Source organism: Nerophis lumbriciformis, linkage group LG02, assembly GCF_033978685.3.
Source record: "Nerophis lumbriciformis linkage group LG02, RoL_Nlum_v2.1, whole genome shotgun sequence".
NCBI classification, from domain to species: domain Eukaryota; kingdom Metazoa; phylum Chordata; class Actinopteri; order Syngnathiformes; family Syngnathidae; genus Nerophis; species Nerophis lumbriciformis.
In genome coordinates, this window is record NC_084549.2 from 68,027,932 (window position 1) to 68,040,788 (window position 12,857).

At 40.3% G+C, this 12,857-nt stretch overlaps 1 protein-coding gene across 2 annotated transcripts in view; it reads left to right on the forward strand.

The window, feature by feature from the left end:
- The window catches only part of sptbn1 (spectrin, beta, non-erythrocytic 1), a 161,508-nt gene that overhangs the window by 134,310 nt on the left and 14,341 nt on the right, over window positions 1–12,857 (forward strand). For both annotated transcript variants that reach the window (XM_061967787.1, XM_061967778.2), the window contains 6 exons: window positions 8,312–8,469; window positions 10,645–10,783; window positions 10,930–11,014; window positions 11,070–11,266; window positions 11,334–11,431; window positions 11,510–11,564. In XM_061967787.1, coding sequence (XP_061823771.1) covers window positions 8,312–8,469; window positions 10,645–10,783; window positions 10,930–11,014; window positions 11,070–11,266; window positions 11,334–11,431; window positions 11,510–11,564 — 732 coding nt within the window. The remainder of the gene's footprint in view (window positions 1–8,311; window positions 8,470–10,644; window positions 10,784–10,929; window positions 11,015–11,069; window positions 11,267–11,333; window positions 11,432–11,509; window positions 11,565–12,857) is intronic.

Here is a 12,857-nt window from a genome sequence, read left to right on the forward strand (position 1 = left end):
CGTGGCATGGAGTCGATGAGTTTCTGGCACTGCTCAGGTGTTATGAGAGCCCAGGTTGCTCTGATAGTGGCCTTCAACTCTTCTGCGTTTTTGGGTCTGGCATTCTGCATCTTCCTTTTCACAATACCCCACAGATTTTCTATGGGGCTAAGGTCAGGGGAGTTGGCGGGCCAATTTAGAACAGAAATACCATGGTCCGTAAACCAGGCACGGGTAGATTTTGCGCTGTGTGCAGGCGCCAAGTCCTGTTGGAACTTGAAATCTCCATCTCCATAGAGCAGGTCAGCAGCATGAAGCATGAAGTGCTCTAAAACTTGCTGGTAGACGTCTGCGTTGACCCTGGATCTCAGGAAACAGAGTGGACCGACACCAGCTGGACTGCTGCTGAGTGGTCCAAAGTCATGTTTTCTGACGAAAGCAAATTTTGCATTTCCTTTGGAAATCGAGGTCCCAGAGTCTGGAGGAAGACAGGAGAGGCACAGGATCCACGTTGCCTGAAGTCTAGTGTAAAGTTTCCACCATCAGTGATGGTTTGGGGTGCCATGTCATCTGCTGGTGTCGGTCCACTCTGTTTCCTGAGATCCAGGGTCAACGCAGCCGTCTACCAGCAAGTTTTAGAGCACTTCATGCTTCCTGCTGCTGACCTGCTCTATGGAGATGGAGATTTCAAGTTCCAACAGGACTTGGCGCCTGCACACAGCGCAAAATCTACCCGTGCCTGGTTTACGGACCATGGTATTTCTGTTCTAAATTGGCCCGCCAACTCCCCTGACCTTAGCCCCATAGAAAATCTGTGGGGTATTGTGAAAAGGAAGATGCAGAATGCCAGACCCAAAAACGCAGAAGAGTTGAAGGCCACTATCAGAGCAACCTGGGCTCTCATAACACCTGAGCAGTGCCAGAAACTCATCGACTCCATGCCACGCCGCATTAACGCAGTAATTGAGGCAAAAGGAGCTCCAACCAAGTATTGAGTATTGTACATGCTCATATTTTTCATTTTCATACTTTTCAGTTGGCCAACATTTCTAAAAATCCCTTTTTTGTATTCGCCTTAAGTATTATTCTAATTTTGTGACACACGGAATTTTGGATTTTCATTTGTTGCCACTTCAAATCATCAAAATTAAATGAAATAAACATTTGAATGCATCAGTCTGTGTGCAATGAATAAATATAATGTACAAGTTACACCTTTTGAATGCAATTACTGAAATAAATCAAGTTTTTCAAAATATTCTAATTTACTGGATTTTACCTGTATATACACACACTTTGTGGCATGAGTTATTTACACAGAAGTATTTTGTAAATGTTTATTTACATACCTTAATTGTTTCCAAACGGTGTCTGTAACGCGGCAGTAAAACGGCTGATCAAACAAAACAGAAGTCATGGTCATGGACCCAATAGCTGCGCAAGCTAGCTCTCCACTTCGCTAAACAGACTCAATAGCTCCACGGTGACGTTTTGGTGAATTTACTGAGGAATTTGTGGAACTGAAACAACACAAAAAGAATGCCGTTGTAAGTTAATAATACTAACACGGACACTCGTAAATGTGTTAGCGAATTAGCTAATGCTAACGACACTAGCTGGATCACACTACGATAGCACGTACAAATATGCATGAAAACACTCCTACAGACATCACACATGGGACGCTTTAGTAAGTAAGAATTGTTTTAGTTATATTGTAAAACTTACAAACGTTGCTTGGAGTGATGAATGAAGAATCCATACGAGTATAAACGCTATGGACGACTAGAAGACTGAACGACACTTGTACTTCCGGTTTAAAGCTCAGTCTTAAACAGAAGCGAACAATTATCAACAATAACACACCTTTTCAGTGTATTTGCTTGGTTTTTTTGTTGTTGTTTTTTTACTATTTGCTTTATGGCCGTCAGTGAAAGAAAAATCCATAAATTAGCTGCACCGTTTTTAAGCCGCGGGGCTCAAAGCGTAGGGGGGAAAAGTAGCGGCTTATAATCCGGAATTGAGGGTATGCGCTGTCTAAGGTTTTTTTTAAAACTGCCAAGATCTGATGTTCAGGTCCAAGGTCAACAAATCATCCTAAGAAGAAAGTGAGAGAAGTGGGGTTTTTTTTTTTTTTGCTTTAGTGGAAGTAGTGTTGATGATGATGTTGATGATGAAGGTGTGCTCCATCTTTCCTTGCCTGTCCTTGCAGAAGCGAGAGGTGGAGGTGAGACTTAAAGCTCTCGGCTAGGATAGACTTTTATTCCTCCCATCTTATTGTTTCTCTCTGCACCAGCCTGTCCCCCAACACTAAAATCTGACATTTTAGTCAGCTTGCTACTTTGCAAACCAGCTCATTGTTTTTATCTTGGACCGCTCTCTGATTGGACTAAACACACCAAGCCCCTCCCCCCCTCCGGCAGGTAAAAACAAGCGCTTCCTGTAGTTTGCAAATCCACTTTGCTGGTTAGAGTCCCGTTGTTAGAAGGTCAAACTTGACTCCCGCCAATCATCACCATGACATCATCTTCAGGACAAACGATTGCATCATCTTCGTCTTCTTCGTACTTCCACGCCGACTTCTATTGATCACACGTTTGGTGCTGGAGAAGAGGGCGTGGCCATCGTGAGTCATCACCTTCCCCTACCGGTCCAGACACCATTGATGGTGACGCACCACCACGACAAAATAAAAGCCGCCACACCTTTAAAATATTAGTTTTTTTACGTGAAAACTAGTCACACAAAGTCCAACGCTATTTTTAACTTTTATTGTGTATATTTCGCACATGTAAGATTCTACACCAATAAATCATCTTATTCTTCCAATTCCACTCATTTTAATCCGATCAGAAACGTTCAAGATTTCCAACGTTCGGAGCCGAGAGCAAACATGTTTTGATCTTCCCAAATATCCCCAGATTACCAGGAATTCCAGGTTTCCTGGGACATTTTTCCCGTTAAAAATGAACGGGACGATTTTCTAACTTGCACAATTCCCACGTTCAACAACCGATTCGAACTGTTCCAACATCCACACACTCCACTCACCCGGGACATTCAAACGTCCATTTTCCAAGTTCAAAAAAAATTCCAGGAATTCACAGAATTCCCGGTTTTCCAAAACCCTAATTCCATCCTTTTTTCTTTCAGCCTGTCCTTTTTTTTTTTTTTTTTGTCCCTGACCATTCCACCATCAAAACATTGCACATAGTTGAGACATCAAAGGTACCTAGTTTTTTTTTTGTAAAAATTCCCGTTTTTCCTGAAGTTCCAGGAATTCCGAAAAAACTATTCTCCATTACAAAGTGTTACTACGTTAACATTTCTCGACCGATTCAAAATATTCCAACACCAAACCATTCATATCATCAAGAGATAATTGTGATATTATCTGTATATTTGTTTTAAATTCCCGGTTTTCCTGAAATTCCCAAATTTCCAGGACATTTTACCCATTGCACATAAATAGGCAAAATACAAACCTCTTCCTATCCCACATTTCTTATCCGATTTAGACTGTTCCAACATCCACACACTCCACTCACCCGGGACATTCAAACGTCCATTTTCCAAGTTAAAAAAAATTCCAGGAATTCCCAGAATTCCCGGTTTTCCAAAGCCCTAATTCCATCCTTTTTTTTTCCGGTCTGTCCTTTTAAGTTTTGTTTTTTTTAGACCATTCCACCATCAAAGCATTGCACATAGTTGAGACATCAAAGGGACCTAGTTTTTTTTTTGGTAAAAATTCCCGTTTTTTCAGAAGTTCCAGGAATTACAAAATACCAATTCTCCGTTACAAAGTGTTACTACATTAAAACATTTCTCGACCGATTCAAAACATTTTGATATTACCTGTATATTTTTTTTAATTCCCGGTTTTCCTGAAGTTTCCAAATTTCCAGGACATTCCTATTCAAATCAACTGACATTTTCAAAGTTCTACATAGCCTACATTTGTCACCTGATTAGAACCATTCCACCATGCACACATTCCACTCTTCCTGGACACTCAACCTTTCCTGGTTTTGATCATTCCTGTGTTACCCGGAATTACCAGGATTTTTTTTTACTTGAAAACTAATGCAAGCAATATAATACTTTAGAAGAAGTCACACAGTCTGACGCTATTTTTAACTTTTATTGTGTAAATTTCTCACGTGTAAGATTCTACACCAATAAATCATCTCTTATTCTTCCACTTCCAACTAACTTTGCCGGCTTTCAGCGCCACTCATTTTAATCCGATCAGAAACGTTCAAGATTTCCAACGTTCGGAAATGAGAGCAAACATGTTTTGATCTTCCCAAATATCCCAGATTACCAGGAATTCCAGGTTTCCTGGGACATTTTTCCCGTTAAAAATGAACGGGACGATTTTCTAACTTGCACAATTCCCACGTTCAACAACCGATTCGAACTGTTCCAACATCCACACACTCCACTCACCCGGGACATTCAAACGTCCATTTTCCAAGTTCAAAAAAAATTCCAGGAATTCACAAAATTCCCGGTTTTCCAAAACTCTAATTCCACCCTTTTTTCTTTCGACCTGTCATTTATTTTTATTTTTATCGACCATTCCACCATCAAAACATTGCACATAGTTGAGACATCAAATGGACCTAGTTTTCTTTTGTCAAAATTCCCGTTTTTCCTGAAGTTCCAGGAATTCCGAAAAAACAATTCTCCATTACAAAGTGTTACTACGTTAACATTTCTCGACCGATTCAAAAAATTCCAACACCAAACCATTCATATCATCAAGAGATAATTGTGATATTATCTGTATTTTTTTTTTTTAATTCCCGGTTTTCCTGAAATTCCCAAATTTCCAGGACATTTTACCCATTGCACATGAATAGGCAAAATACAAACCTCTTCCTATCCCACATTTCTTATCCGATTTAGATCGTTCCAACATCCACACACTCCACTCACCCGGGACATTCAAACGTCCATTTTCCAAGTTCCAAAAAAATTCCAGGAATTCACAGAATTCCCGGTTTTCCAAAACTCTAATTCCATCCTTTTTTCTTTCGACCTGTCATTTATTTTTATTTTTATCGACCATTCCACCATCAAAACATTGCACATACTTGAGACATCAAAGGTACCTAGTTTTTTTTTTTGTAAAAATTCTCGTTTTTCCTAAAGTTCCAGGAATTCCGAAAAAACAATTCTCCATTACAAAGTGTTACTACGTTAACATTTCTCGACCGATTCAAAAAAATTCCAACACCAAACCGTTCATATCATCAAGAGATAATTGTGATATTATCTGTATTTTTTTTTTTTATTCCCGGTTTTCCTGAAATTCCCAAATTTCCAGGACATTTTACCCATTGCACATGAATAGGCAAAATACAAACCTCTTCCTATCCCACATTTCTTATCCGATTTAGACCGTTCCAACATCCACACACTCCACTCACCCGAGACATTCAAACGTCCATTTTCCAAGTTAAAAAAAATTCCAGGAATTCACAGAATTCCCGGTTTTCTAAAACTCTAATTCCATCCTTTTTTCTTTCGACCTGTCATTTATTTTTATTTTTATCGACCATTCCACCATCAAAACATTGCACATAGTTGAGACATCAAATGGACCTAGTTTTTTTTTGTAAAAATTCCCGTTTTTCCTGAAGTTCCAGGAATTCCGAAAAAACAATTCTCCATTACAAAGTGTTACTACGTTAACATTTCTCGACCGATTCAAAAAATTCCAACACCAAACCATTCATATCATCAACAGATAATTGTGATATTATCTGTATATTTGTTTTAAATTCCCGGTTTTCCTGAAATTCCCAAATTTCCAGGACATTTTACCCATTGCACATGAATAGGCAAAATACAAACCTCTTCCTATCCCACATTTCTTATCCGATTTAGACCGTTCCAACATCCATACACTCCACTCACCCGGGACATTCAAACGTCCATTTTCCAAGTTAAAAAAAATTCCTAGAATTCCCAGAATTCCCAGAATTCCCGATTTTCCAAAGCCCTAATTCCATCCTTTTTTTTTTTTCGGCCTGTCCTTTTATGTTTATTTTTTTTAGACCATTCCACCATCAAAACATTGCACATAGTTGAGACATCAAAGGTACCTATTTTTTTTTTTTGTAAAAATTCCCGTTTTTCCTAAAGTTCCAGGAATTCCGAAAAAACAATTCTCCATTACAAAGTGTTACTACGTTAACATTTCTCGACCGATTCAAAAAATTCCAACACCATACCATTCATATCATCAACAGATAATTGTGATATTATCTGTATATTTGTTTTAAATTCCCGGTTTTCCTGAAATTCCCAAATTTCCAGGACATTTTACCCATTGCACATGAATAGGCAAAATACAAACCTCTTCCTATCCCACATTTCTTATCCGATTTAGACCGTTCCAACATCCATACACTCCACTCACCGGGACATTCAAACGTCCATTTTCCAAGTTCAAAAAAAATTCCAGGAATTCACAGAATTCCCGGTTTTCCAAAACTCTAATTCCATCCTTTTTTCTTTCAGCCTGTCCTTTTTTTTTTTTTTTGTCCCGACCATTCCACCATCAAAACATTGCACATAGTTGAGACATCAAAGGTACCTAGTTTTTTTTTGGTAAAAATTCCCGTTTTTCCTAAAGTTCCAGGAATTCCGAAAAAACAATTCTCCATTACAAAGTGTTACTACGTTAACATTTCTCGACCGATTCAAAAAATTCCAACACCAAACCATTCATATCATCAAGAGATAATTGTGATATTATCTGTATTTTTTTTTTTTAATTCCCGGTTTTCCTGAAATTCCCAAATTTCCAGGACATTTTACCCATTGCACATGAATAGGCAAAATACAAACCTCTTCCTATCCCACATTTCTTATCCGATTTAGACCGTTCCAACATCCACACACTCCACTCACCCAGGACATTCAAACGTCCATTTTCCAAGTTCAAAAAAATTCCAGGAATCCCCGTTTTTCCAAAGCCCTAATTCCATCCTTTTTTTTTTCCGGCCTGTCCTTTTATGTTTATTTTTTTTAGACCATTCCACCATCAAAACATTGCACATAGTTGAGACATCAAAGGGACCTAGTTTTTTTTTGTAAAAATTCCCGTTTTTCCTGAAGTTCCAGGAATTCCGAAATACCAATTCTCCATTACAAAGTGTTACTACGTTAACATTTCTCGACCGATTCAAAACATTTTGATATTATCTGTATATTTTTTTTAATTCCCGGTTTTCTTGAAATTCCCAAATTTCCAGGACATTCCTATTCAAATCAACTGACATTTTCAAAGTTCTACATAGCCTACATTTGTCACCTGATTAGAACCATTCCACCATCCACACACTCCACTCTTCCTGGACACTCAACCTTTCCTGGTTTTTATCATTCCTGTGTTACCCGGAATTACCAGGATTTTTTTTTACGTGAAAACTATGCAAGCAATATAATATATCAGAAGAAGTCACACAGTGTGACGCTATTTTTAACTTTTATTGTGTACATTTCGCACGTGTAAGATTGTACACCAATAGGTCATCTCTTATTCTTCCCCTTCCAACAAACTTTGCCGGCTTTCAGCGCCACTCATTTTAATCCGATCAGAAACGTTCAAGATTTCCAACGTTCGTAACTGAGAGCAAACATGTTTTGATCTTCCCAAATATCCCAGATTACCAGGAATTCCAGGTTTCTTGGGACATTTTTCCCGTTAAAAATGAACGTGCCGATTTTCTAACTTGCACAATTCCCACATTCAACAACCGATTCGAACTGTTCCAACATCCACACACTCCACTCACCCGGGACATTCAAACGTCCATTTTCCAAGTTAAAAAAAATCCAGGAATTCACAGAATTCCCGGTTTTCCAAAGCCCTAATTCCATCCTTTTTTCTTTCGGCCTGTCCTTTTGTTTTTCTTCGACCATTCCACCATCAAAACATTCCACATAGTTGAGACATCAAAGGTACCTGTTTTTTTTTTTTTTTTTAATTCCCGTTTTTCCTGAAGTTTTAGGAATTCCGAAATACCAATTCTCAATTACAAAGTGTTACTACGTTAACATTTCTTGACCGATGGTTTAAAAAGAATAGATGCTTTATAGCAAAATATACAAATTGCAGGATGATGTCATGATGACCACGCCCCCTAGCCACGCCCCCATTGCCCGATTGACAATCTCGAAGAAACTCCAAATAAACCAATGCACTGTGTGTGTGTGTGTGTGTGTGTGTGTGTGTGTGTGTGTGTGTGTGTGTGTGTGTGTGTGTGTGTGTGTGTGTGTGTGTGTGTGTGTGTGTGTGTGTGTGTGTGTGATTCAGGTTCTGGAGGCCTGGAAGAACCTTCTAGAAGCAGTAGAAGGCCGTCGTGGAAAGCTAGTAGACACAGGAGACAAGTTCCGTTTCTTCAGTATGGTGCGAGACTTGATGTTGTGGATGGAGGATGTCATCAGACTCATCGAGGCTCAGGAGAAGCCACGGTAATTTTCTTCTTCTTTCTTCTTCTTCTCTTTCTTCTTCTCTTTCTTCTTCTCATCCTTCTTCTCCTCCTCTTTTTCCTCCCCCTTCTTCTCCTTCTTCTTCTCCTTCTTATTCTCCTCCTTCTCCTTCTTCTCCTCCTTCTTCTTTTTATTTTTCATTCTTCTTTTCATCCTCCTCTTATTCTCTTTCTCCTTCTCCTTATTCTCCTCCTTCTCCTCCTTCTTTTTACTTTTCATTCTTCTTTTCCTCCTCCTTCTTCTCGTTCTCCTTTTTCTTCTGCTCCTTTTTCTGCTCTATCCTCTTCTTCTTCTATTTCTCCTTCTTTTTCTTCTTCTACTCCTCTTTTTCCTCCCCCTTCTTCTCCTTCTTCTTCTCCTTCTCCTGCTCCTTCTTCTTCTTTTTATTTTTCATTCTTCTTTCCTCCTCCTCCTCCTTCTCCTTCTGCTCCTTTTTCTGCTCCATCCTCTTCTTCTTCTTCTTCTTCTCTTTCTCCTTCTTTTTCTTCGTCTTCTTCTTCTTTTTCTTCGTCTTCTTCTTCTTTTTCTCCTTCTTCTCCTCTTTCTCTTTCTTCTTCTCTTTCTTCTTCTCCTCCTTCTTCTCCTCCTTTTTTTCCTCCCCCTTCTTCTCCTTCTTCTCCTGCTCCTTCTTTTTATTTTTTATTCTTCTTTTCCTCCTCTTCCTCCTTCTTCTTCTCCTTCTTCCTCTGCTCCTTTTTCTGCTCCATCCTTTTCTTCTTCTTCTTCTCTTTCTCCTTCTCTTTCTTCTTCTCCTCCTTCTCCTTCTCCTCCTTCCTCTTTTTATTTTTCATTCTTCTTTTCCTCCTCCTTCTTCTTCTCGTTCTCCTTTTTCTTCTGCTCCTTTTTCTGCTCCATCATCTTCTTCTTCTTTTTCTTCTTCTCTTTTTTCTTCTCCTCCTCTTTTTCCTCCCCCTTCTTCTCCTTCTTCTTCTCCTTCTCCTGCTCCTTCTTCTTCTTTTTATTTTTCATTCTTCTTTTCCTCCTCCTTCTCCTTCTTCTTCTGCTCCTTTTTCTGCTCCATCCTTCTCTTCTTCTTCTTCTCTTTCTCCTTCTTCTTCTTCTTTTTCTTCGTCTTCTTCTTCTTTTTCCTCCTTCTTCTCCTCTTTCTCTTTCTCTTTCTTCTTCACTTTCTTCTTCTCTTTCTTCTTCTCCTCCTTCTCCTTTTTTTCCTCCCCCTTCTTCTCCTTCTTCTTCTCCTGCTCCTTCTTCTTCTCCTCCTTCTTCTTTTTATTTTTCATTCTTCTTTTCCTCCTCCTCCTCCTCCTTCTTCTTCTCCTTCTTCCTCTGCTCCTTTTTCTGCTCCATCCTCTTCTTCTTCTTCTTCTTCTTCTCTTTCTCCTTCTTATTCTCCTCCTTCTCCTTCTCCTCCTTCTTCTTTTTATTTTTCATTCTTTTTTTCCTCCTCCTTATTCTTCTCATTCTCGTTCACGTTCTTCTTCTGCTTCTTTTTCTGCTCCTTCTTCTTTTTCTCCTTCTTTTTCTTCTTCTCTTTCTTCTTCTCCTCCTCTTTTTCCTCCCCCTTCTTCTCCTTCTTCTTCTCCTGCTACTTCTTCTTCTCCTTCTTCTTTTCCTCCTCCTCCTTCTCGTTCTACTTCTGCTCCTTTTTCTGCTCCATCCTCTTCTTCTTCTCTTTCTCCTTCTTTTTCTTCTTCTTCTTCTTCTCCTTGTTCTCCTTCTCCTTCTCTTTCTCTTTCTCTTTCTTCTTCTCCTCCTTTTTTCCTCCCCCTTCTTCTCCTTCTTCTTCTCCTGCTCCTTCTTCTTCTCCTCCTTCTTCTTTTTATTTTTCATTCTTTTCCTCCTCCTCCTCCTCCTTCTTCTCCTTCTCCTTCTTCTGCTCCTTTTTCTGCTCCATCCTTTTCTTCTTCTTCTTCTTCTCCTCCTCCTCCTCCTCCTCCTCCAAAGTTGTGTAACTTTGTGAAAGTAGTGTAACTTTTTTACAAGTTTAACTTTGTGCAAGTTGTGTAACTTTGTGCAAGTAGTGTAACTTTTTTACAAGTAATGTAACTTTGTGAAAGTAATGTAACTTTGTGAAAGTAATGTAACTTTGTGAAAGTTGTGTAACTTTGTGCAAGTTGTGTAACTTTTTTACAAGTAATGTAACTTTATTCAACTAGTGTAACTATGTGCGATTGGTGTAACTTTGTGCGTGTGGTGCAGGGACGTGTCGTCGGTGGAGCTGCTGATGAACAACCACCAGGGCATCAAGGCGGAGATCGACGCTCGTAACGACAGCTTCACTTCCTGCATCGAGTTGGGCAAGTCCCTCCTGGCCAGGAAGCACTACGCGTCTGAGGAGGTGAGCAGGAACAGGAGCAGGAACAGGAACACGGAGTGGACAAAACCTGCCAGATGAAGCTCAAACACTCACTTGCTGACAGCCGCAGCCCGTCTATGCGGCAAAGTAGTTGTCCTGAATGTCACGCACGTGTCTTCCTGTCTCAGATCAAAGAAAAGTTGCTGCAGTTGACGGACAAGAGGAAAGATATGATTGACAAGTGGGAGGACCGATGGGAGTGGCTCAGGCTGGGTAAGTCTCAGCACGCCGGGTGAGTGTGACGCGCGTTGACACGGCGTGCTCCCAGTCTTGGAGGTGCACCAGTTCTCGCGGGACGCTGGCGTGGCCGAGGCGTGGCTGCTGGGCCAGGAGTCGTACTTGTCCAGCCGCGAGATGGGACAGAACGTGGACGAGGTGGAGAAGCTCATCAAGCGCCACGAGGCCTTCGAGAAGTCCGCCGCCACCTGGGAGGAGCGCTTTGCGGCGCTGGAGAGGTTGACCACGGTGAGGCCCTCGCACGCACGCACACACGCAGACAGGAAGGAGCAAGACGTGATGCGTTTGTGTTCAGATGGAGTTGTTGGAAGTGCGAAGAAGGCAAGAAGAGGAAGAGAGGAAGAACCAACCCCCCGCTGAGGCTCCGCCTTCTCAGGACGCCACGCAGCACCGGTGAGTGTCGGACTCGGCGAAGGTGCCGACTCGGCGTTGTCGTCGCTCGCCTTCATGGTGCACTTTGTGTGTCTGCAGGGAGGGGGAGCAGCCGAGTCACAACGGGCTGGCGTCTGAGCAGGACTCTCCCAGGGTTAGTTACCGCTCGCACGCCTACCAGAAATACAGCAACACCCTGCAGGGACGCAGGGACGCCACGCCCTGATTCTCTCTCTCTCATACGCACCTTCACTTCTTATGAACACCTGCAGAAGTATTCAGAAACACTTCATGCATCCTCATAGCTTCTTATGAGCACCTTCACATCCTCATGCATATTCATAAACACTCAATGCATCCTCGTGCATATTCATAAACACTTCATTCGTCCTCGTGCATATTCATAAACACTTCATACATATTCATGAACAATTCGCGCATTTTTATAAACATTCCATACATTGTCATGCATATTTATAAACACTTCATACATCCTCATGCATATTCATAAACTCTTTGTAAATCCTCACGCATATTCATAAACACTCACTGCATGCTCATGCATATTCATAAACACTTCATGTATATTCATGAACACTGCACACATATTTATAAACATTTCATACATCCTCATGCATATTCATAAACACTTCATACATCCTCATGCATAATTATAAACACTCACTGCATCCTCGTGCATATTCATAGACACTTCATACATGTTCCTGAACACCGCACGCATATTTATAAACATTTCGTACATCCTCATGCATATTTATAAACACTTCATACATCCTCATGCATATTCATAAACACTTCATGCATATTCATGAACACTTCATGCATATTTATAAACACTTCATACATCCTCGTGCATATTAATAAACACTTCATGCATCCTCATGCATATTCATAAACACTTCATACATCCTCATGCATATTCATAAACACTTCATACGTCCTCATGCATATTTATAAACACTTCATACGTCCTCATGCACGTTCATACACACTTCATACATCCCCATGTATATTTATAAACACTTCCTACATCCTCATGCATATTCATAAACACTTCGTACATCCTCATGCATATTCATAAACACTTCGTACATCCTCATGCATATTCATAAACACTTCATACATCCTCATGCATATTTATAAACACTTCATACGTCCTCATGCATATTCATAAACACCCCATACATCCTCATGCATATTCATAAACACTTCATACATCCTCGTGCATATTCATAAACACTTCATACATATTCATGAACACTTCATACATCCTCATGCATATTAATAAACACTTCATGCATCCTCATGCATATTCATAAACACTTCGTACATCCTCATGCATATTCATAAACACTTCATACATCCTCATGCATATTTATAAACACTTCATACGTCCTCATGCATATTCATAAACACTTCATACATC